Source organism: Cebus imitator, unplaced genomic scaffold (assembly GCF_001604975.1).
Source record: "Cebus imitator isolate Cc_AM_T3 unplaced genomic scaffold, Cebus_imitator-1.0 Scaffold37, whole genome shotgun sequence".
In the NCBI taxonomy this organism is placed as follows: Eukaryota; Metazoa; Chordata; class Mammalia; order Primates; family Cebidae; genus Cebus; species Cebus imitator.
In genome coordinates this window covers 9,966,036-9,987,384 of record NW_016107352.1, presented here as the reverse complement: position 1 = coordinate 9,987,384, position 21,349 = coordinate 9,966,036, and the positions used below count along the sequence as shown (strand labels likewise).

Sequence of the window (21,349 nt, the reverse complement as noted above, 5' to 3'; positions counted from 1 at the left end):
TGAAAATGATGGAGTAGGTGTGTGTGTTTATTGACAGGCAAATATATGCCTGAAATATAAAAGAGGTTTTGAAGAATTTGTACCAAGATCTTAATATTAGCTACCTTAAGGTGGCTTGGAAAGTTAAATTTGTTTGTTTTTAAAATACTTTAATGCAAGTAACACATATCATTTTTGTAAAAAGAGAAAAAAAATCTATTTTTAAATTTTAAGAAAATTTAAAGAGGAAAAAAACAACCAGAGTAACAAAGACAGTAGTGTGTCTTCAGTGATTTTTAAAAGAGATAGGTTCTCCACATACAAAGTACATCAAAGTAGCTGCTCTGGAAGAGGTAATTCCTGTGATGGGAGATGTGGTTCACAGTTATATTACACAGGCTATTTGGGTCATTGAGCAAACTCTCCTTGCTCAGATTGCCAGCTCCGCAAGCTACCTTCTAGTTATAATTGAGCTTCTGATTCTGTTTGCCTACTGGAAGCATAAGAATGCTAATTAGCCATAGAAATATGTTCTCCTCTGAAATTATATTCATCTGTGTAAATTAATTACTTGGCAATCTAATTCTGTATTAAATAATTATTATCAGAAACATTACTTGGTAAATATCTTTCTCAAGATTTGTAATGGTATTAATTGTATAAATGATCTCATTTTAGTTTTAATTATTTAAAGAAAGAGGTTGTAAGCAACATATTTCAGTAAAAAGATCAGTATGGTCATCAAATTTCACGTTAGCAAAATGCAAAAACCCTTTATTTTGACATAGAACATTAAGAGGAAAGTTGTAGCCAGAAAAATCAGTATTTTAGTCTCTTTTTATATTGAAGAAATAACAAGTTCTTATTTTTTAAATAATAGACTTTTCTTAATCCAGATTGAATATTTCTTCAAATCTTTTATTTCTGTACTGTGCATTTCTGTATTTCAGATCTGGTTTTCTTCTGGGGCATTCATCCGTGCCGATCTTAGTGAATGGGGCATGAGTCTGACGCTCAGAGCCCCTGGTATAGATTACGGAAACACTCTGGGACTTTGTGGAACCTTTGATGAAAATGCAGAGAATGATTTCCATGACAAAAATGGGATCCAAATTGATGAAAAATTTAACAATTATGCTGCTTTTATTAATGCATGGAGGTAAGACACTATCTTTCCACTTGTGATTGTATTAATATTAGACTGAAAATGGGTCTGACTCAACACCTTGCTTTTTTGCAACACATATTAGGAAAAAATGTTTATGAACAAATTACTATTCTTTCCTGTTTTCCATCTGGAAGGATTTTACCAGGAAAAAGCATGTTTGACACACTGCCAATTTCTATGACGTCACCTGCAAAGCCATCCTATTGTAGCTGTTTGTTGGACACTGCTTCACTGTATCCATCTTCCGATGATCTGGACAGTGTTTCTCAATCAGAAATTGTTTCGGGTTGCAAAGACCTCAGTCATGTCAAGTTATCTTCTTTGATACCAGAACTAGATATCACCTCTGAATATATTAATTCAGATGCACTTGTTGGAGAGATGAACAAGTATACATCTCAAGAAGAATATGATTTAAATTTCCTTCCCCAAGGAAAAAAACATATAAACCTCACCAAACTAGACTTAAATGTACAAAAACATCCTGGAAATGAGAAACAAGATGCACTAAAATATTTGGACAATAAGAGATATACAGAAGGTCAAGAAAGCCAGAGCCAAGAAATGAGGTGGAATCAACAAAACAGACGGAAACGACGGAACTTTTATGAGTTTCTTCCTTTGTTTGCTTTCCCGAGTCTCAGCCAAACGGATCTGGAAGAACTTACTTATTTTTTCCCAGAGGACCATGCTGAGGATGTACAGCAAGAGTTTGTCCCCTCTTGGCCCACACCCTCTGGCCTCACTGAATACAGCACCTTGACCCTCTGTCAGCAGACTCTTGCCAACTCCAGCATAGGAAGACTCTGTGTTGCTTTTCTTGGCAAGAGACTAGACAGTGTTATAGATATGTGTGTGAAGGATGTTCTGTTAAAAGATGATCTTAGCTGGGCAGAAGCAGGTGTGGCCCTTTTAGAAAATGAATGTGAAAAGAGGATTGTGGAGGAGGGGAAATATAACACAGAAGAGTATGGCACGTCAATTGAAGACATTCTCTTAGTGTTAAAATGCCCCAATTTATGCAGCGGCAATGGGCAGTGTATGGAATGGGGCTGTGCATGTTCCCCAAACTTTAGTTCTTATGATTGCAGTGATTCTGAAGGTAAGTAAATACTCTCTAAGTTTGACATTGCATATGACGTTCGATTATAAAAAGTCTTAAATCTTTATTTCGCCCTCAGTATCTTAACAGTGTTTACTCAGATTTTATATTATTCCAAATCATATTAATTAATACACTACTAATTTTCCAATGGCATCTCATCTTATTTTGAGTAAAAGCCGAAGTTACCTAGAACAGCTCAGAAGGCACAGTGTGATCTGGCACACAGTGTCCCTCTAAACTCGATCCCTGCTACTGTCACCCTGTCGTTTGCACTTCAGCCCCTTTGGTCTCTAAGCTGTCCCTTGAAAATGCCAAGTTCATTTGACCTCAGGGCCTTTGCACACAACTGAGCCCTCTGCCTGTAGAGAATCATTATTTTCTCAGAACTGAAATTTAGTGTTTTTAAAGCACTGAGTTTATATTGTTTTGCTAGTTATGCTAATTTGCTTAAAACTCTTTTTCTCTAATGCATCTAGCTATAGAGTACAAACTGTTTTGTCTTAATATGTTAGACAAATAAACTGTAAAAAGTTTTATTTTTTTAAAATAAGTAAACCAGTAACTCCTGATTTCCCCTCCCATTATTACCATCTTGCCCTATTCCACCTACAGCCTTTTCCTTCTTAGTAAATGCAAACTTCATTCCTATTTACTCACATTAAAAACTTGTAGTCATTTTGACTCTCTTTTTCCTTCATGCCTCAAGTTTAATTCATTAGCAGCAAATCCAGCTTCAGCTTAAAAGCATTTCATTTCTTTCCTTGTTACAACCATAGTCTAAGCCACCATTATTTTCCCCCGGATCATCATAGATTCTCCCAAAACTTATTTTCAGTGCAGCAGCAGCCAAAGTGACCCCAATGAATTGTGAATGAGATCATATTGCTTCTGTGTTTACATAGCTCAAATGGTTCTTCGTCTCCTTCCGAGTAAAGTTGACAGTCCCTACCATGGCGTAGAAGACCCTAAGTGGCCTGAGGTTTCTTTCCCACTGAATTCATCTAGAGCTCGTCAGCCACACTGGCAGCTGTGCTGTTCCTCAAAGGAGGCAGGCCTGCTCCCACCCCAGGGCCTGTGCACTTTCTACTCCCTCTCACCGGAGCATTCTCCCACCACAGATCTTTGTGACTGACTTTCTTTATTTCTCTGTTCAAATGTCATATTATCAAAAAATCTTCTGTGGTCATTCAAAAGAGAGTTGTTTTTCTCACACAATTCCATGGTCTTAATCTCCTTTAAAATATAGTTAATATACTTTTTTTCTGTATTCCTGAAAACAATTATGTACTCTATTTTATATTTATCTTTTTATTCATTTGTTTTTTTATCCTCCCATGCTAGGATGTAAGTTACATGAAGGCAGAAACTTTGTTTTGTTCATTACTACATCACCAGTGCCTAGAATAGCAACAGATAAATAAAACTTGTGAAACATTTGTTGAATTGGTGAAAGTATGAACTGAAGTAACCCATGGTTTTAAAAAAAATTTCATCAAGATTTTTAGGGTTCTGAATACACATGATTTTCTACCCTACCGCTAGTAAAGTTGTATTCACTTAGGTTTTCCCAGTACTTAGGCAAAAGGTTTAATAACTTTTACACACTGCTTATATCCATTTTGACAACCAGATGTTACTGATACAGATGACGTTTTGAAATTTTAATACATTGTATTACCAACTACTATATTTTATTATAGAAGCATTTTTTCTATAACCCAACCATATGGCTCAGACCAAAATGGCAAGACCAAAATGGCAAAACCTAAATGTACTTTACCGTAGTGGTAATTTCATAATACTTGTCCTTAGTTGATATTAAATATTATTAAACATTAGTGAAGGCTGTGTATTTAGGACTGGAAGTGTCTGTAATATATTATTACTGACTTGATGGTAGTACTTCTTCTAATACCAGATTACTCTTAATATTTAATGGATTAATTAGTGTAAATAGCATTTTAGCTATACTTTAAAATATTATTTTCCATATGCTTTTAATTTGGGGCTTTGAAACAATTGGTTTTTTCCCCTGAAATTAAAGAAATTATATAATATTTGTTGTATATGTTTTCCAAAGACAAACCTCCTGAAATTACAGAGCTTGGGAATGCTGGATTCTGTGATGTTCAAAAGTATGATTGTATGATGGTGAGAGTCTTTGGAAAAGGATTCAAAGAATTACCTTCAATTAAATGTGAAGTTACCAAGCTACAGGTATGTAGATAGAGCTGAGATACTCAGATTAATATTTTCTTGGATTAGTATGGTCTATCAATTAGCAACATAAATCCAAAAGATGTTATATCCACAGAGAACTGAACAGGACAATGAGCAAGTTACATAATGTTGATGCTTCTTTGTTAACTTTATTAAAATATCTTATAAACATTTTATTGAAGTATTGGGTCACTGTTTTCACTTATGTTAAAAAGCTAAAAGAATATCAAGGTTGATTTATGTAAGCCTCTGTATTTCTTGAAAAGTGAAAACATAAAGAATAGAGATTGTTTTTAGCTAAGACATCCTGCATGAACTAGGTATGAACATTTCTCTTTTACAAACCAAAAAATGAGAACTAATTATATTTATTCTTTATATATTTTTACTGTGGATTTTAGACAGAAAATAACCACCTCCAAAAAAATTAGTATTTATCTTAAGGCCACAGAAACAGACATGATCAGTTTGAACATTAGTATATCAAATTATAACTTAGTTTTTATTATTATGTAAATGGTCTTCCTTGTCTTCATTCAAATGGAAATTTTATTTTAAGGATAACTCTTTAAATTTCAAAAGTATATGTGGGTAAGCGGAAAACTTAAAACGGCAAATCATATTTTAATATTCTTCTTACTTTTTCTCTAAATTGATGAAGCCAAATGTGTTCCTGAAATTCAGAATTTACAGGAGGAAATAGATTTCTTTGTGTCTTTATCAAATAGTTAAACACAAGTATGCTGACTTCAGGATTTTATGGGTAGAGCCTTTCTCGATAAGCCATGAAATATTTTAATCCCAATGAAGTAATAGGACACAATGGAAAGGTACATGCAAGTAATTTTAATATCACTTAAGAGAATAGACATTATATTAGTCTTGGCAGAATAAATCATATGACATCACACGAAAATGAAGTGATTTGTCAGGAGAGAATTTTTTAGATTTATATTCTCTTGAAAGCACATCTTGTACTTACTTTCAGATGCATTATTTGTTGTGATTTACTCTCATGCTTCCTCCCACTTCCTCCAAAATTGTGATAAATACCGATAAAATCTGGAATCCTCTAACACACTGTACAGAACTGTATTCATCCATTTTCACAGTGCTATAAAATTACTACCTGAGACTGAGTAATTTGTAAAGAAAATAGGTCTAATTGGCTCACAGTTCCGCATGGCTGGGAAGACCCCAGGAAACATACAATCATGGGGGAAGGCAGAGGCAGGCACCTTCTTCGCAGGGCGGCAGGCAGGTGAGAGCGAGCTAAGAGGAAACCTGACACTTTTAAACTATCAAGATCTTGTGAGAATTCCCTTACTGTCATGACAGCAGCACAGGGGAAACTGCTTTCATGATCCAGTCAACTCCCACTACATCCCTCCCTCCATCCACGGAGATAACAATTCGAGATGAGATTTGGGTGGGGACACAGAGCTAAACCATATCAAGAACTGTGGAAAGAAAGCATGGTGATGCGTGCCTGTAGTCCCAGCTACTCAGGAGGCTGAGGCAGGAGAATTGCCTGAACCCAGGACGCGGAGGTTGCGGTGAGCCGAGATCGCGCCATTGCACTCCAGCCTGGGTAACAAGAGCGAAACTCCGTCTCAAAAAAAAAAGAAATATGTTCACTTGCCCAAACCAAATCTAGAATGCATATCTGTCTTTATTTTATGTTATGCTGAAGTCTGTCTCTCCTAGCGTCAGTCTTGCCAGTGCTGGGTTTTAAAGACTTTTCTAGCCTTTGAGTCATACCTTCAGTGAAGACTGTTTAATGTGGCACCATTTTAGGATCCCCAACGCCACCAACATGGGCCCTGGTCAAAGCCTTGCATTCACTTTGTATGGAATATGTTTGCCCTGCCATCAACATGAGTCTATACCTGCTAAACTTTTTAGGTTAAATTTCAGTTCCCCTTGAAAATTGGATTACTCTTCAAAATCCAGCATTTTGGAAACCAGATCATGCAAAATCCTTAATAACTTCCCATTTTATGAAGTAATTTTTTAAAACTTTTATTTTGAAATAACTTGAGACTTGCAGAAAAATTGTAAAAATAATGCAGTTTCCAGTAATTCTTTACCCAGTTTCTCTTAATATTTATAAACCATATCCATAAAACAATTTTTCAAACAAGAAAATTCACCTTGATACAGTACTATTAACTAATTTACAGACCTTGTTCAAAATCTGCCAGTTGTCCAACTAATAATGGCCCTTTTTCTGATTCAGGATCCAATCTAAGATTTTATATTGCATTTTGTTGTCATGTTTCTTCAATCTCTTTCATATTGTGATACTGTTCCATCTTTTTTTATCGTTTGCACACTTGATTCTTTTGAAGAGCACTGGTCAGTTATTTTGTGTAATGTTCCTTTTCTTATGGTTAGATTGAGGTCATACCATGTTGTACAATTCTTAGTGCATACTTTCATTATGCAATGTAGCTAATCACTGGCAATGTAAATTTTGATCACTTAAGGGGCTTTTGCCATGTATCTTCACTGTAAGCTTCCTGTTTTTCCCACTGTAAATAATAAATATGTTGTAGGGAGACACTTTTAGATTGTGAAAATATATGATAGCTCCTCAGACTATTTCTTCCTGATTTTAGTATCCAACTATAATTTTTGCTTGTAGCAATTATTACTTTGGTATTTACCAGTGGTGATTTTCTATTTCCATCACTTCTTTTACATATGTCGTTTGGAATTCTACTGAAAGAAAGAGTTGTTCCTTGTTTCCAATTTATTTATTCATTTATTTACTCATGCCAGTATAGACTAATAGAAACTTATTTCATGAATTATAATTCAATGTTACCATTCTTTATTTGGCTGCTTAAATTATTCCAGCTTTGACCAGTGGGAGCCATTACAAATTGGTTTTCATGTCCTTTTAACTTGCTTCCATAATTTTTTGAAGAATTTCTCACTTTCTGGCATCATGTAATATTCCAGAGTCATATTTTTCCTGTTCCAACTCTAGAATCAACCGTTTCTTCAAAGAATCTAGTTTTATTTATCAAAGAGGGTTATTTAAAGTCCAAGACTTGGGTGCAAGGTGTGCTTCTTGTTACAGGGTAGTTATTGCTTCTTGGCCCTTTTAATGGCTACAGTTAGAAAATCTATATATGTACACTCATACACACACATAGCAATCTACCTATCCACCTGTTTAGCTATCTATCATCTCTGTGAGTTGATGCCGGTACTCCTAATTTCATTGTAGTACCATAAGGTTCACTCTAGCCTTCTCCGCTCCCTTTTCTTTACAGGTGAAAACTGGCTGTCATCATCCACAATCTATTTACTTAGTTTCTCAATCTAAGTGTATGTGTAAGTCCGTTTCAGAAATTCCAACCCTTTCCTCTGTGAACAACAAATTTATGAAACAAGGTCATAATATATAGGCAAATGCTACTTTCCAAAGTGACTATTAACTATTTTAACTATTAACTAGATTAACTATTTTCTTTTCTACTCTGTTTAGAGTGGCTATCCATTTTATGTATGATACAACTAGGTTTTAAAAACATTTGTATTCCATTTTTACTTTCTTTCACACTTTGGTTGATTTTAGTTATTTACTTATTTGGAGCGTATATGAAATGCCATAGTACTAAGAGCTGAAGCCATATAAAAGCTATACACGTAGAATTATTACTTTCTTGTCATCCCATCACCTGTTTTCCATCACTCCTTCTTTTCATTGAAATATGTTTGCACTCTCATTATTTTCTGGTTAATCCTTACTATATTTCTTTGGTAGAAAAATGTATAGATAACTCTTTTTTATATAAAGTATAACATAACTTACATGCTTTTTTTCTATTTTCGTATTAGTAGTTTTAAGCACGTTTTTGCTAGAGATTCCACCACCCAAGCATTTCTTTTATTTCCTCCTGCAAAGCAGTCGAGACTCTACAAAATCCAGTTTTAAAGGTGCTGATTTGTAGGATTAAATAAAAGATGTTATCCAAGAAATGGATGGCACATTATGATTTAGCTCTTGTCTCTATTTGCAGGTTTGAACCTCCTGTTTATGCCACTTCATACATGCCTGTCTTTTTCTCATGCCATTCTCTCCATCCATGTGAATTGCACACTCTCCGCTTCTGCTCCCGGTGTCCAAGTAGCAGTCTCCTTTTTTATTTTCAGGAAGAGAAATATTTGATATTTTGAAGCCACCTTTGACTGTGCTAATTAGTTAGACTTAATAACTTCTTTTATATTATATCTTATTTGAGTCTCTTTTATTGCAATAATAAAATTGCATGTTGTTTGTCATTTTCTTTGCGATCTCTTTTTACAATGAAATATCCTCAGCACATAATATAGACTCACAAAACAATGACGAATGAAAAGGAAATAGAATCCTGTATATTCCTCATTTTGGGTAGGCCCCTCTAAACAGAAAGGTGGAAATAATCTCTATGTTCTCAGTCATTGGCTGGAGCCTTCTTTCCACACAAGAAAACAAGACCCTACATTCACCTAAGTGTAGACCATGACTACTCTGAGAAATTACTGTCATTCTTCCTCTACCAGAGGAAAAGCACTGATAGTGCTGCTAGGCCAGACCCTGCACACCCACTTAAACATGGAGGTTTGCAGCTTACTCTTTCGATCATTAAATCTTCAAAAACGTAATTTCTATTAGCTGAAGACAAGAGTAATCACATTTTCCTTTCCTTTTCCTGCTGACCCACAATACTGAAGCATCAACATGCTCCAAGACAAATTCTGAGTGGTTGAAAACATTTTACAGTCATAAGTTTCAAAGAAAAATCTAAATCTAAATTTTGGCAACAAAATATAGCTTTTGGTTTCCTACATACTTACAAGTACCCAGAAAATTATTTTGGCTTCTCCTCCTTTGACACCAATGCATTTTCAGTACTGAAAAAGAATAAAGTGTAGCTTAAGCATGATATGTCACTAAGTTAGTAAGTAGGGTGAACTAAATAGAATTTATTTAGTTTCAAATTACTAATAATCTAACTTGAGCAAAAATAGTTGTTATGATAATATATTTCTTAGAGAATCAAGAACAAAAATGTAGCTGAATTCTCAAGAAAAATTTTAAACTTGGGGATTGAACACCGTGAAGACTCAGTATGTGTGCATTTTTGTGTGTGTGTATGTTTCTGTCATTTCTACTTTTGTCTATGGGCTTTGTTTTCTCATATCACTATATACTGGCTTTCTCTCCGTAGTGAAAAAATGGTCACCAACCACTTCATAGTTTGTGTCTTACAACTCAAGCCATCAGAGGTTGAGTGACATGATGTCTTTGTGGGTATAAAGTTAAAATATTATGAGTAGTTGAAATGTTGGCCTAGCTTAGGTCAGCCCCTGTACCAGTTAAGCATGGTCAGGGAGGTTGGTCATGTAGGAATATGAGAGGCCCTGTGGGAACAGTTTCAAGTAGAGGTAGGTGATGGAAGCTTTTGCAGGAGAAATGAAGGAATTTCTGGGCAGCAAATCAATCTGCTATGTGTCAACTACATAGTCAAGTGTGTTTCCTCTTGCTACAAAAGTCATTACATACTGGCCAATATGGTAACATATATATATATATATAACATATATAATATGGTAACATTGGTAACATATATATAACATATATAATATGGTAACATTCGTAACATGTATGTGACATATATAATATAGTATATATGTTTGATATATAATTCTTTGATTTGAACTGCCAAGAAATGCATGATTTATTGGGAGCAATTTACATCATATTAATATATGTACACTTTTCATTATTCTGACTAAAACTCCCAATGTGACTTTTGTTTCCCTGTTATTTACTACATTATAATAGGCATATATTTAAAATTAATGTTTTGATTATATGTAATTTACTAGCAAAATATTCCGATAATTTAACAGAGGTTAACTGCTTTCTCACTATGTCTTCAGTATAATAACAGTGAATGGATGCCTGGAAAACCCATCTATACACAGACTGTTTTCCAAAATAGCAGAGCTGTTGATTGTCAGCTGCCCATTGATGTTCAGCAGTTTGATACCATAGATCTGGTGGGTGAGAAACCAATTGGGAAGTGGCAGTTGAAGGTAAAAAACAAAAAGACATCTTCATATTTATAAACGAAGTAAATACATATAACATTTCAGAACATTTAGAGAAATCATCTCATTATAGAACTATTATGTTACAGGTATCTAATGATGGTTATAAATTCAGTAATCCTAAAATAATGGTCATATATGATGGTGCTTGTCAAGTTTGTGGTCTCTATAAAAATGACTCATGTACTATAAAGGTATGTATTTCTCTCATTTATTTTCACATTTACATCATAGGTATTTCTTATGCTGTTGGCACATTAATTGTAGTTTTTTCACTTTTATATCAGAAAGAGTAATAGAGAAAAGCCTTCCTCAAGTTTACATTAGGTAATTGAAATTGTTACTCTGCCTGCAAGGAAGAGATTTCTACCTTTAACATTTGAAATGGCAGATTACTTCTAAAAAATTATAAGAGGAAGTCCATACTGAATTACTGACTACTTCACTCCTACCTGCATTGTTTTTTCAGTAGTAATAATGATTTTCTAATAAGATATCTCATGTTGTTACCTAGTCTCCTTTGCGGCAAATGACATACATTTGGTTAAAATTTGTAAAATGTATAAAGTTAGTATTTACATGGGGAGTATTTCCTGGCAACTAAGTTTACTGGAGCATGTAAATACCTGCCACTTGATGGATTACAGAACAGCAGCACAGCCTGAGCTGAGTTGCAATCACCTTCTTCTTAATGTACATCCAGACTAGCGTATTTATCAAAAGTGCTGTCCCACGTGGGAACTGCTGACTTAACAAACACTGTGGATATAATATCACTTGATTCTTCAAAGCTGAGTTGCATACAAATAATATTTATAGACATGAAAAATTTTAAGGCATTATTTTTTCTAAGTTTAAAATTTGTTTTCTTGAGATTAGCCAACAGATCAAATCTGATTCTCAAAAATCTTCGAGAAATTATGTGATTTTTATTTTTTCCCAAATATTCTATTTCCATATATCCATAAGTACTTTAAAAATATTATTATTCAAGATTATTTTCTTCTCCTGGAGCTATTTCACTCTAACTTTTGTGTTTTCCAAGGGATATTAAAGGAGATTTTTGTAAAATGAGCTAAGTTCGTATCTCCTGGATAAAATTTAGTCTTCTCCCAAGAATAGTTGCTCCATTTAATGTTCTTTCTGTGCTTATGAGCATCTCTTTCAAATGTTTTGTGTAATGATATCCATTATCAAGTGTGGACAATTATGCCATGGATCCAGTTTAGTTGGCTATGTTCATAGAACATAGTGGGCTGCTAGGGAAATGGAAGATAACTATAAGCCAATATGATTTTATAAGTTGTGGAGGAAAAAAAGAAGTCGGTTTTATTTTATTTTGAATAAAGCACTCCCAGGATGAGTTTAGCAGTGGAAAATACCAAATGAGAGATTTCCTCGCATATTATTTATAAATTATAAGCTATAACTTTGCAGAGATAAAACTTATATGTATTTTTATTACCTCCAAATTGATCAGTTTTATAGATATTTGCATATTCAGGTAATTTATTTTCTAATAAGCACTTATGATTGTGAAGTATGAAAAATATTTCATCTTCAAAATAGATATATATGCTTTTACTGGAATCATCAGTACATATACTGCTATCCTTCTATGTACAGTTTTTAAAATATACTAGCTGTAGCTGTACTTTATTGATGTTTTCTTTTTTAAAAATTTTCCATTAGGAAAATGTTTGCATTATTGATGGACTCTGCTACTTTGAAGGAGACAAAAGTCCAACCAGCCCTTGTTTGGTGTGTAGACCCAAAATTTCAACATTTACTTGGTCATTTTTAGAAAGTAAGTTATTCTTTATTAATTCAAATGTTTCCTGTACAACACATTTTTTAAAGTGGTTTTCAGCCAGAAGTTATGTAAATATGTTTAAAATGAATGACCTCTGTGTTTAATTTAGCTTCTCTCCTAACTGCAAAATTTACTTTGAGGTTATAGGATATTAATTTTAATATTTGATTAGGAAAGCAAATGTGATTTATTTAATTTATTTTATTTATTTATTATTTTTTTTACACCTTGTATCCTCTTCATTCTTCCCCCAAGCAACCAGTTTCTCCTCCTCTGTCCCTGTCTTGGCGACTAGAAACCAAGAAACCAATAAATCTGCGTTACCCTCTCTCATCTTTCACATTCCCTAGTTAGCAAACAGTGGAGATTCTGCCCTGGGAATATGTTTCAGATTTAATCTCCTTTTCTCTGTCTCTCATCATCTTCCTTCTATACTAACATCATTGATCTCTCTGTCACAAGTTCCTTTCCCCTCCTATTTTCTAACAATCCTACATAGTCTTAAACACTTCATTCTGAGTAAAATATCCGATGTTATACCTCCATGTTTGAAATTCCTGAGTGCCACCCTCCCCACCCCTGATGTTGCATTAAGAATAAAGGACACATTTCTTAGCATGCTATCCAGAGCTCTCCATACCTGTCCCCACTGCCATTATAACATCCAGTTACAAAAATATCTATTATGTCTAATATACACTTTTAGCCACACACAAAAAAATTTGTTAACCAATTTTTAGAAACTATCCTTTCTTTTCTTTCTTTCTTTCTTTTTTTTATGTCTCTATTATTAAACACAATTACAGGCATACCCATTTTTAGAATGCATTCTAGCCCGGGCAATAAAGCAACACCCCTGTTCTCCCTCCCTCTTCCTCTTCCTCTTTCTTCCTTTCCTTCATTCTTTTTTTTATTCTTTCTCTTTCTTTTCTCTTTCTTCCTCTAAAAAAAAGAGAGAGAGAGAGAGAGAGAAGCTTTATCTGCATTTACAGCCACTCCCCATCGCTAGTATTACCTCTTGAAAAAAAAAGAAAAGCAAATGTGATTTATTAATGGAAGAAATGGGAATTGTTAATTCAGTTGCACACAATTACCTGTGCTTAACCTTACCTCTGTTCAGTTTTGTGACATTATTAACCATTTAAGCTCAAAGGCCATGGATTCAGCACCTGTTAAACAAGGTATCCAGACTCACTAATCTATCAAGTGTTTTCCAGCACTACCATTCTGTGGTGTGATGAGTATCATATTGGGTACAGATAATCTTTGTTTCAAACAATATCCCAAATTATAGTCATATGCCATATAACTTCCTCACTTTCATAAATACAGCTATGTTGGTTCCATTTAGGTGTCTAAATTCTCTTTCCTCATGGGGAGACCTGACATTATTAGAGACAACAGGACACAATTATTCCCTGGCCCCATGTAGTTTGTTTAAGGGAGTCATACAACTTTAGATTTATACAATGCTTTGTAATATCATTATAATTGTATGTGCATATTTCATTACTGTGTTTCATTACATTTGCCAAATGATTCACTGCTTAGGCGTTAAGACTCATAGAATGCTGTGGAAAGCCAGTGAAAATTTGAGGAAAAATACAGTGAAAGAGGTGAAAATACAACTTCTGAATTGGTGCTTCTGTTTTTTAATGGCTATAGTTTGACTGATTGATTCATAATAGTCTCATAGTGTTCAAAGTCATAAAGAGTCATGAAAAATCATGCTTTTAAATCTCTCATATTGAGGATGAGGAAATTAAGATCAACAAATTAGTCTGCCTGTGTAAGGCTATGCAGGAGCAGAACAGGAGCCAGAACTATAGTCTCCTGACATTGGTGCTTCGTGGATGCAAGCAGTGTTTGTACTCAGTACAATGCAATGGGGCTATTTGTTCCAACTGTTAAGCCAGGGGGCTGGAAACATAGACATTTTTTTTTTTTTCATATAAGACAACATAAAAAGAGTAAAAAGAGGTTTTCTGTTGTTTCATGAGTGTAAAGGGAACTCTACCTGTCCCTTAAAATAGCTCCCTTTTTGGGGAGAGGGGGCAGAGTCTCACTCTGTCTCCCAGGCTAGAGTGCAGTGGCATGATCTCAGCTCACTGCAGCCTCCACCTCCCGGGTTCAAGCAATTCTCCTGCCTCAGCCTCCTGAGTATCTGGGGTTACAGGTACCCACCACCATGCCTGCTAATTTTTGTATTTAGTAGAGACAGGGGTTCACTATGGTGGTTAGGCAGGTCTGGAACTTCTGACCTCAGGTGATCTGCCCTCCTTGGACTCGCAAAGTCCCGGGATAACTGGTGTGAGCCACCATGCCCAGCCTGAAATAGTCACCTTTTTAGTGTGTGCACTCAGCCACTGAATGAACCTCTGAGGAGCAGAAGATGAGTATGACTCATGGCTCCCACGTGGTACAGCTGGGAAGGCAGGTATAGAGAGAAACATTCAGAGGAGCCAAAGAAACAGGGCAGTCATGGGCAGTGAGGGAGGAATAGAGAAAGGGAGTAGAGGGAGAAAGTGAACTGAAAGAAACAGAGTGCAAAGCGTTCACAGCCAGAGAGAGAAAGAGAGTAGAGAGGCAGTCAACAGCAAGAAGTAAGTTACAGCAGAAGAGGCGCAGCCTCCAGTGTGGATGGTGGATGTGTAGCTGTATATTCTGTGCCGTAGCCAAAGTGCTTTTCATACTTTCGTAGCAATGCTCCAGGTCTTGCACCTGTCAGTTACTTTCACATGTCTAACAATGGAGATGAACTTACTGAGAATGTTTAAAAAAAATGAAAGTGGCTAACAGAACTTAGCAGAGTTCAGTCTTTATCAAAATGCATGTCTCTGTGGGAGCTCTCAGAAGCACACAGTATAAAGTTAAGTGTTTTCTCTGTTACAGACAACCAGCCCCCAGTGATTCAAGCATTGCAAGACAAATTGCAGACATTCTATGGTGAAAACTTTGAGTATCAGTTCGTGGCCTTCGATCCAGAAGGTTCAGACATCCATTTTACTTTGGACTCTGGTCCTGAAGGAGCAAATATTTCCTCTGCAGGGCTTTTTATGTGGAAAACAGACTTACAAACTCCCCAACAGTTTACTCTACGCCTTAATGATGACTGTGATGCAGAAACTAGAGTCCTGATTGAGGTAATCTTTATAATTACATAAGTGTCACTGGATTATTTTGCAATTTTAACGAATTTATTTGAATTTAAAATACAAACCATATTCCTAGTTTTAAAGACCAACAAAATTATTAAACATTGTATGGGAAATTGCATTGCCAAAACTTTGGCTATTCTTTGTAAGAATATAAAACCTTTGAGAGAGTCTCAAGCCCAGAAGCACAGATCTAAATTAATAATTTCTATACCATTTTATTTGGTACTTCACTATGACAAGGATAAAGAACTCATTCAGCTCCACCTTCATGAAAAATCTGTGATTAATCTAAGATTGATAATTATACCCTTTTCCTTTGAGTGAAAGGATCTGAGATGTTGAATTAGAAGTCAAGATTATAAATACGACTTGAGATAACTAATTGGCAGCTATACCTCCTTTCTTTATCGACTTTTTCTTTTGATTATGTCAGTCATGAGCACTTAATACTTACACACTGTTTATGTGTCCTTTATTCATTTGAAACTGGTAACACACTTTTTCACTGAAGTAATATCATAAAGAGCAGCTGTGTTTTATGCCGTATTAACCCGGTAATTCAGGAGATCATTTGCTCTCTAGATTTGTGAATAACCCAGGTGACTAACTGCTTTCCACTTTAATGATTTTTTTTTAAGTTGTTCTACTTGCATGATAGAAATTTATCCTCATATAATATATATTTTTTAGAAAAATTATCCTTAGCATTATATTGTGGTTATGCACCTGGGAGTGGGCATAATTGCCTTATTAAACTATTTTTAATACTATTTTATGTTACATGTATGTGTGTGTGTATATATATGTAATATTACAATATGTTTAACATGACAATAGAACTGATAACAATCAGTTATTGCAAATATAAGCGATTTGGTCACACTTGTACATAAATACACATGCCTGTCATGATTTCTGGGGCATAAACTGAAAATAATTTTATTGAAAAATAAGACATTTCTTTTTTTTTTCTTTTGTAGGTGACTGTGAAGTCTTGTGATTGCTTGAATGGTGGATCATGTGTGTCTGATAGGAAATCCCCTCCAGGGAGTGGAGTGTACCTGTGTATCTGCTTGCCTGGCTTCCATGGCAGTCTTTGTGACGTGGCCATTAGTGGGTGCCAATCCAACCCCTGTGGTCTTGGCAGATGTATTAGTGGTTTTCATAGTTATTCCTGTGATTGTCCACCTGAGCTCAAAGGTAAGTTTCTGCTCCTCATAAACAAATTAGAAAGAAAAGCTCCTTGAAACATTCATCTATAGATTACTCAAGCAAATGTGTGGCCCTAAAGATTTTAGTACAAATCCTTACAATTTTAATCAAAGCTATTACAAATAAAATTACTATCTATATCCCTTGATTTTGCAAATTGTAAGTTCCATACAGTATTACAATTTTGCCAATTTTTATAACTGTAATAGCAACATAGGAACCTGTTTTGCAGGTTCTTAAACATTTCTACCTATATTTGTTAGGGAGAAATGTATTAAAATGTATTACCACTAAGATATGGAAAAATAAAGGAAGTATGCCAGGGAAAATATAAAAGTTGTCACTTCAGAGAAGTTTTACTGATAATTCATTGACTTAGAAATATCATGGTAAAAAGCTGAAATCAAATGAAATGTTAGCATATCACTAACTCAATAGTCCTAAAATGTGTGATTATAGAAATAAATATATAACTGCCAACCTTTAATTTCCCATGGCTTTTTAAAAACTCATATGAATATTTTCTTTATGTTTAATAGATGTAAATATTTAATAATTAAATATCTAGTTATTGAGTTGATATTTTTCCTGAAGACATCTATTTTAACATTGCAGTGGAACTAAGCAGCATATGTGTGTGTCTTCTAATTTTCTTTAGCATTTTAAAACAAAAATTTTATCATTTGGAACTATGAATGTAGCTCTCTTTTCTACTCCACTGTAGACGATACTTAAAAGAATCCATATGTTGATTGCCTCATAAATTTTATTATAATAAGGTCCACCATCCATGTATGACTGGATTTACTCATTCAGATGAGTGGTTCAGCATTTCAAACAGCACCATATCAACTCAAAAACTTTTATGAAGGACATACTCACTTTTGTAACACAAACAATTTTCATGAATTTTCACAGCCAGGGCAATAACTAAACAATTTGTCCTTAAGCTAAACAGACAACCATGCAAAGTAAATTTTAAAAATCACTGAATTTTTAAAGTTTAAATTACTGCTGTAATATGAAACTTTTTGCCTTAAATATTAATGGAATTCTTAACTCATTTGCAAAAAAAAAATCTTATATACTTGAAAGGTCTGGTTTAATATTAAATTGAATATAATTAGTGAATTTATATTTGATTATACAATAAGTTTTAAAAACAGCATACTTCTATCCTCATAATGTATAGCAGCTCTTTTGCGGTTAGAAGGACAGACATAAAAAGCAGAAGAAGTTATATAATGAGTGCATTGAACACATGATATTTTTCAAATTAAATAATGTAAGCTCTTGATCTATATTTTGTATAGGCAAACATTGCCAGGAAGACGTTGATGAGTGTGACTCCAAGCCTTGCTTTGAGGGAGTAGAATGCCTCAATTCCTTTGGTTCCTATCACTGTGCTTCATGTCCAAAAGGATTTTATGGTGATGGAAAAATATGCCATGGTAAAAGTTCCTACTTTGTGCTATGAGATTTTTTTTTGCTGCATTTAATTATTATTATTATTATTATTATTTTTTTTTTGAGACGGAGTCTTGCTCTGTCGCCAGGCCGGAGTGCAATAGCGCAATCTCAGCTCACCATAACCTCTGCTTCCTGGTTTCAAGTGTTTCTCCTGCATAAGCCTCCTGAGTTCATTACAGGCATGCGCCACTATGCCTGGCTAATTTTGTATTGTTTGTAGCCATGAGGTTTCTCCATATTGGTCAGGCTGATCTCAAACTCCCGACCTCAGGTGATCCACCTGCCTTGGCTTCCCTAAGTGCTGGGATTACAGGCATGAGCCACAGCGCCCAGCCACATTTAATTAATTCTAATTGCACAGTTCCTGTTTTCAACTTATGTATTTATTCAGTATACATGCATTATGTGTCATGCACTGAACTAGATATAGAGGATGCAAAAATACATAAGACAAACCCTCTGACTTAATAGGTAGAGTGTAATAGCAGGGAATATGACTAGTAATTACATAGTACAATACGGTGTTCTGTGTCTTTTGATAGACTTCCCAAAAGGGCTAATAGGAATACTACACAGGGAATCATATCTACCTGGAGAAATAATGAAAAACTTTTTTAAAAGGAATTGACTAGACTATACTAGACACATGAGAACTGAATCTGATAGATCAGGAGAGAAAAAGGCATTTTAGTTAAAAGCAACAGCAGGAGCAAAGGGACAGAGGCAGGCAACATCCCAACACTCCTTTGCACCCCCGTGAATAGTTGAGCATGCCTGAAATATAGGAAGAAAGGGGAGCTGCTACAAGAGTTGAATCTAGAGAGGTAGCTAGTAGTGAGATAACAGAAAAACCGTGGAGAGAGACTCTCTTAAAATTTTGAAGTAGTAGAGAAACATGATAAGGTTTACATGTGAGATAGTTTAAGGAGTAGTGTGTAGGATGGACCACCTGTGGGTAAGCAACTGTGTGAATCTAAAGGTGGGAAGAAGAGTTAAGAAAATATTTCAAATATATAGGAAAAAGATAAAGATATACCAACCTGAGATAAGGTAATGATGAAAGAGATGGTAAAGAAGCAAGTTAATAGTACTTTTTCAGTGATTGGGATCAGTATGATGAGAAAAAGAGATTCATTAAGTTTTAAGTATTTAATTTTAGTGAATGGGTGTGTAGAATTTGCATTTGCATTGCTATGGACAGAAGTGTGTCCCCCCAAAATTTGTATGTTGAAGCCCAAACTCCCAGTGTGGCTGTATTTGGAGAAAGGAAATAATTAAGGTTAAATGAGGTTATAAGGGTACAACCCTGATCCTGTAGAATTAGTGTCCTTATATGAAGAGACACCAGACAGCTTGTGATGTATGGACATATCAAGAAAGTGGCTATCTTCAAGCCAGGAAGAGAGCTGTCACTAAAAACTCAATCAGCCAGTTTGATCACTTTGATCTTTGACCATTGAGCCTCCAGAATGGGAAGATAATTTCTGTTGTTTAAGCATCCCAGTTCGTGATGTTTTGATATGGCAGCTTAAGCTGACTAAGAAACACATTCAACATAATGGAAAAATAAGTTGTTTTGGAGGGGAATTATAATGAATTCAGTTTGGATGCACAGAAGCTAGGGTTACTACAGAATATTCATGTTAGCTCAGAAAGGAGGATTAAGTTGAAAATGTAATTCTTAGAATCATCAGCTATGTTATAGAATTGTCCAGGGAGAGCTCTTAGATTTAGAGGGAAGTGGACAAAAAAAAATTGGTGGGCATCAACATTTTAAAAGATTAAAACAGAAAAAGCTGGCCAGGTGCCTATAATCCCAGCACTTTGGGAGGCCGAGGCGGGCAGATCATGAGGTCAAGAGATCGAGATCATCCTGGCCAACATGGTGAAACCCTGTGTTTACTAAAAATACAAAAATTAGCTGGGTGTGTTGGCACACGCCTGTAGTCCCAGGTACTCGGGAGGCTGAGGCAGGAGAATTGCTTGAAACCGGAAGGCAGAGGTTGCAGTGAGCTGAGATCGTGCCACTGCACTCCAGCCTGGCACCTGGTGATGGAGCAAGACTCTGTCTCAAAAAAACAGAAAAAGCTAAGTTATAGAAGACAATGTGGAAGATCAATACCATTGGTTTAATTAAGTGAATGGGACGCTCTTTGATGACAAATATGTACTAAGGAAACAGTATCATCTTGTGCTTCTTATTGGGCTAAGCCTGTCTAGCCCCACAGATATGAGTGACACAGTATAGGATGGTGAGGGGAATTCTGTACTTACACTTCTCACATTTACCCCTCAGTATCACGTCCCTCATATTCACAACTTTCACTCTAACAAGTGACCTAGCGTTTTTCTTTCCCAAACAAACAGGCCCATTTCTTCAATAAAGCCTTCATTCAGTGGCATTTCAGAGAAAAAGAAATTGAACCAAATCCCCTTACACATGAGTGACTAAATATGCTTCTGAACATTTTCAGAGTAACTTGTGTATTGTAGGAAGGCATTTATTAATACAGAAGGAATTTTAGTTTTTGAGACAAAGTCTCACTCTGTCTCTAGGCTGGGGAGTGCAATGGCACAATCTCAGCTCACTGCAACCTCAGCCTCCTGGGTTCAAGCGATTCTCCCACCTCAGCCTGCCGAGTAGCTGGGAATACAGGCACACACCTCCATGCCCAACTAATTTTTGCATTTTTAGTAAAGACAGGGTTTCGCCAATTTGGCTAAGATGGTCTAGATCTCCTGACCTCATGGTACGCCTGCCTCAGCCTCCCAAACTGCTGGGAGTACAGGAGTAAGCCACTGCGCCTGGCTGTTTTCTTAGTTTTATGATAGGTACCAGAGTCATTGAATATCAACATGAATAAAGCAGTTATTCTTGAGGTTATTGCTAACTAGTGGGGCACATCAGAGTCAATAGAATAAAGGGCAAATTTCTGTGTGAGAACCCAGATGGACAAAATTGATTGGGTGGGTGAATGCAACTGAAGAAAGGTATATTAACTTGGGCTGCCATAACCGATTGGGTAGCTTAAACACAGACATTTATTTTCTCACAGCCCTGAACGCCGAAAGTTCAAGATTAAGGGGCCAGTGGAGTTGATTTGTGCTGAGAT

General features: G+C 35.4%; 1 protein-coding gene across 2 annotated transcripts in view; it reads left to right on the top strand.

Annotated features, from left to right (window-relative positions):
- Positions 1-21,349, top strand: part of VWDE (von Willebrand factor D and EGF domains) — a 79,201-nt gene that overhangs the window by 36,566 nt on the left and 21,286 nt on the right. For both annotated transcript variants that reach the window (XM_037737318.1, XM_037737317.1), the window contains exons 11-19: positions 930-1,138; positions 1,282-2,249; positions 4,333-4,469; positions 10,413-10,568; positions 10,673-10,777; positions 12,276-12,390; positions 15,289-15,539; positions 16,535-16,754; positions 18,080-18,217. In XM_037737318.1, the coding sequence (XP_037593246.1) occupies positions 930-1,138; positions 1,282-2,249; positions 4,333-4,469; positions 10,413-10,568; positions 10,673-10,777; positions 12,276-12,390; positions 15,289-15,539; positions 16,535-16,754; positions 18,080-18,217 (2,299 nt within the window). The remainder of the gene's footprint in view (positions 1-929; positions 1,139-1,281; positions 2,250-4,332; positions 4,470-10,412; positions 10,569-10,672; positions 10,778-12,275; positions 12,391-15,288; positions 15,540-16,534; positions 16,755-18,079; positions 18,218-21,349) is intronic.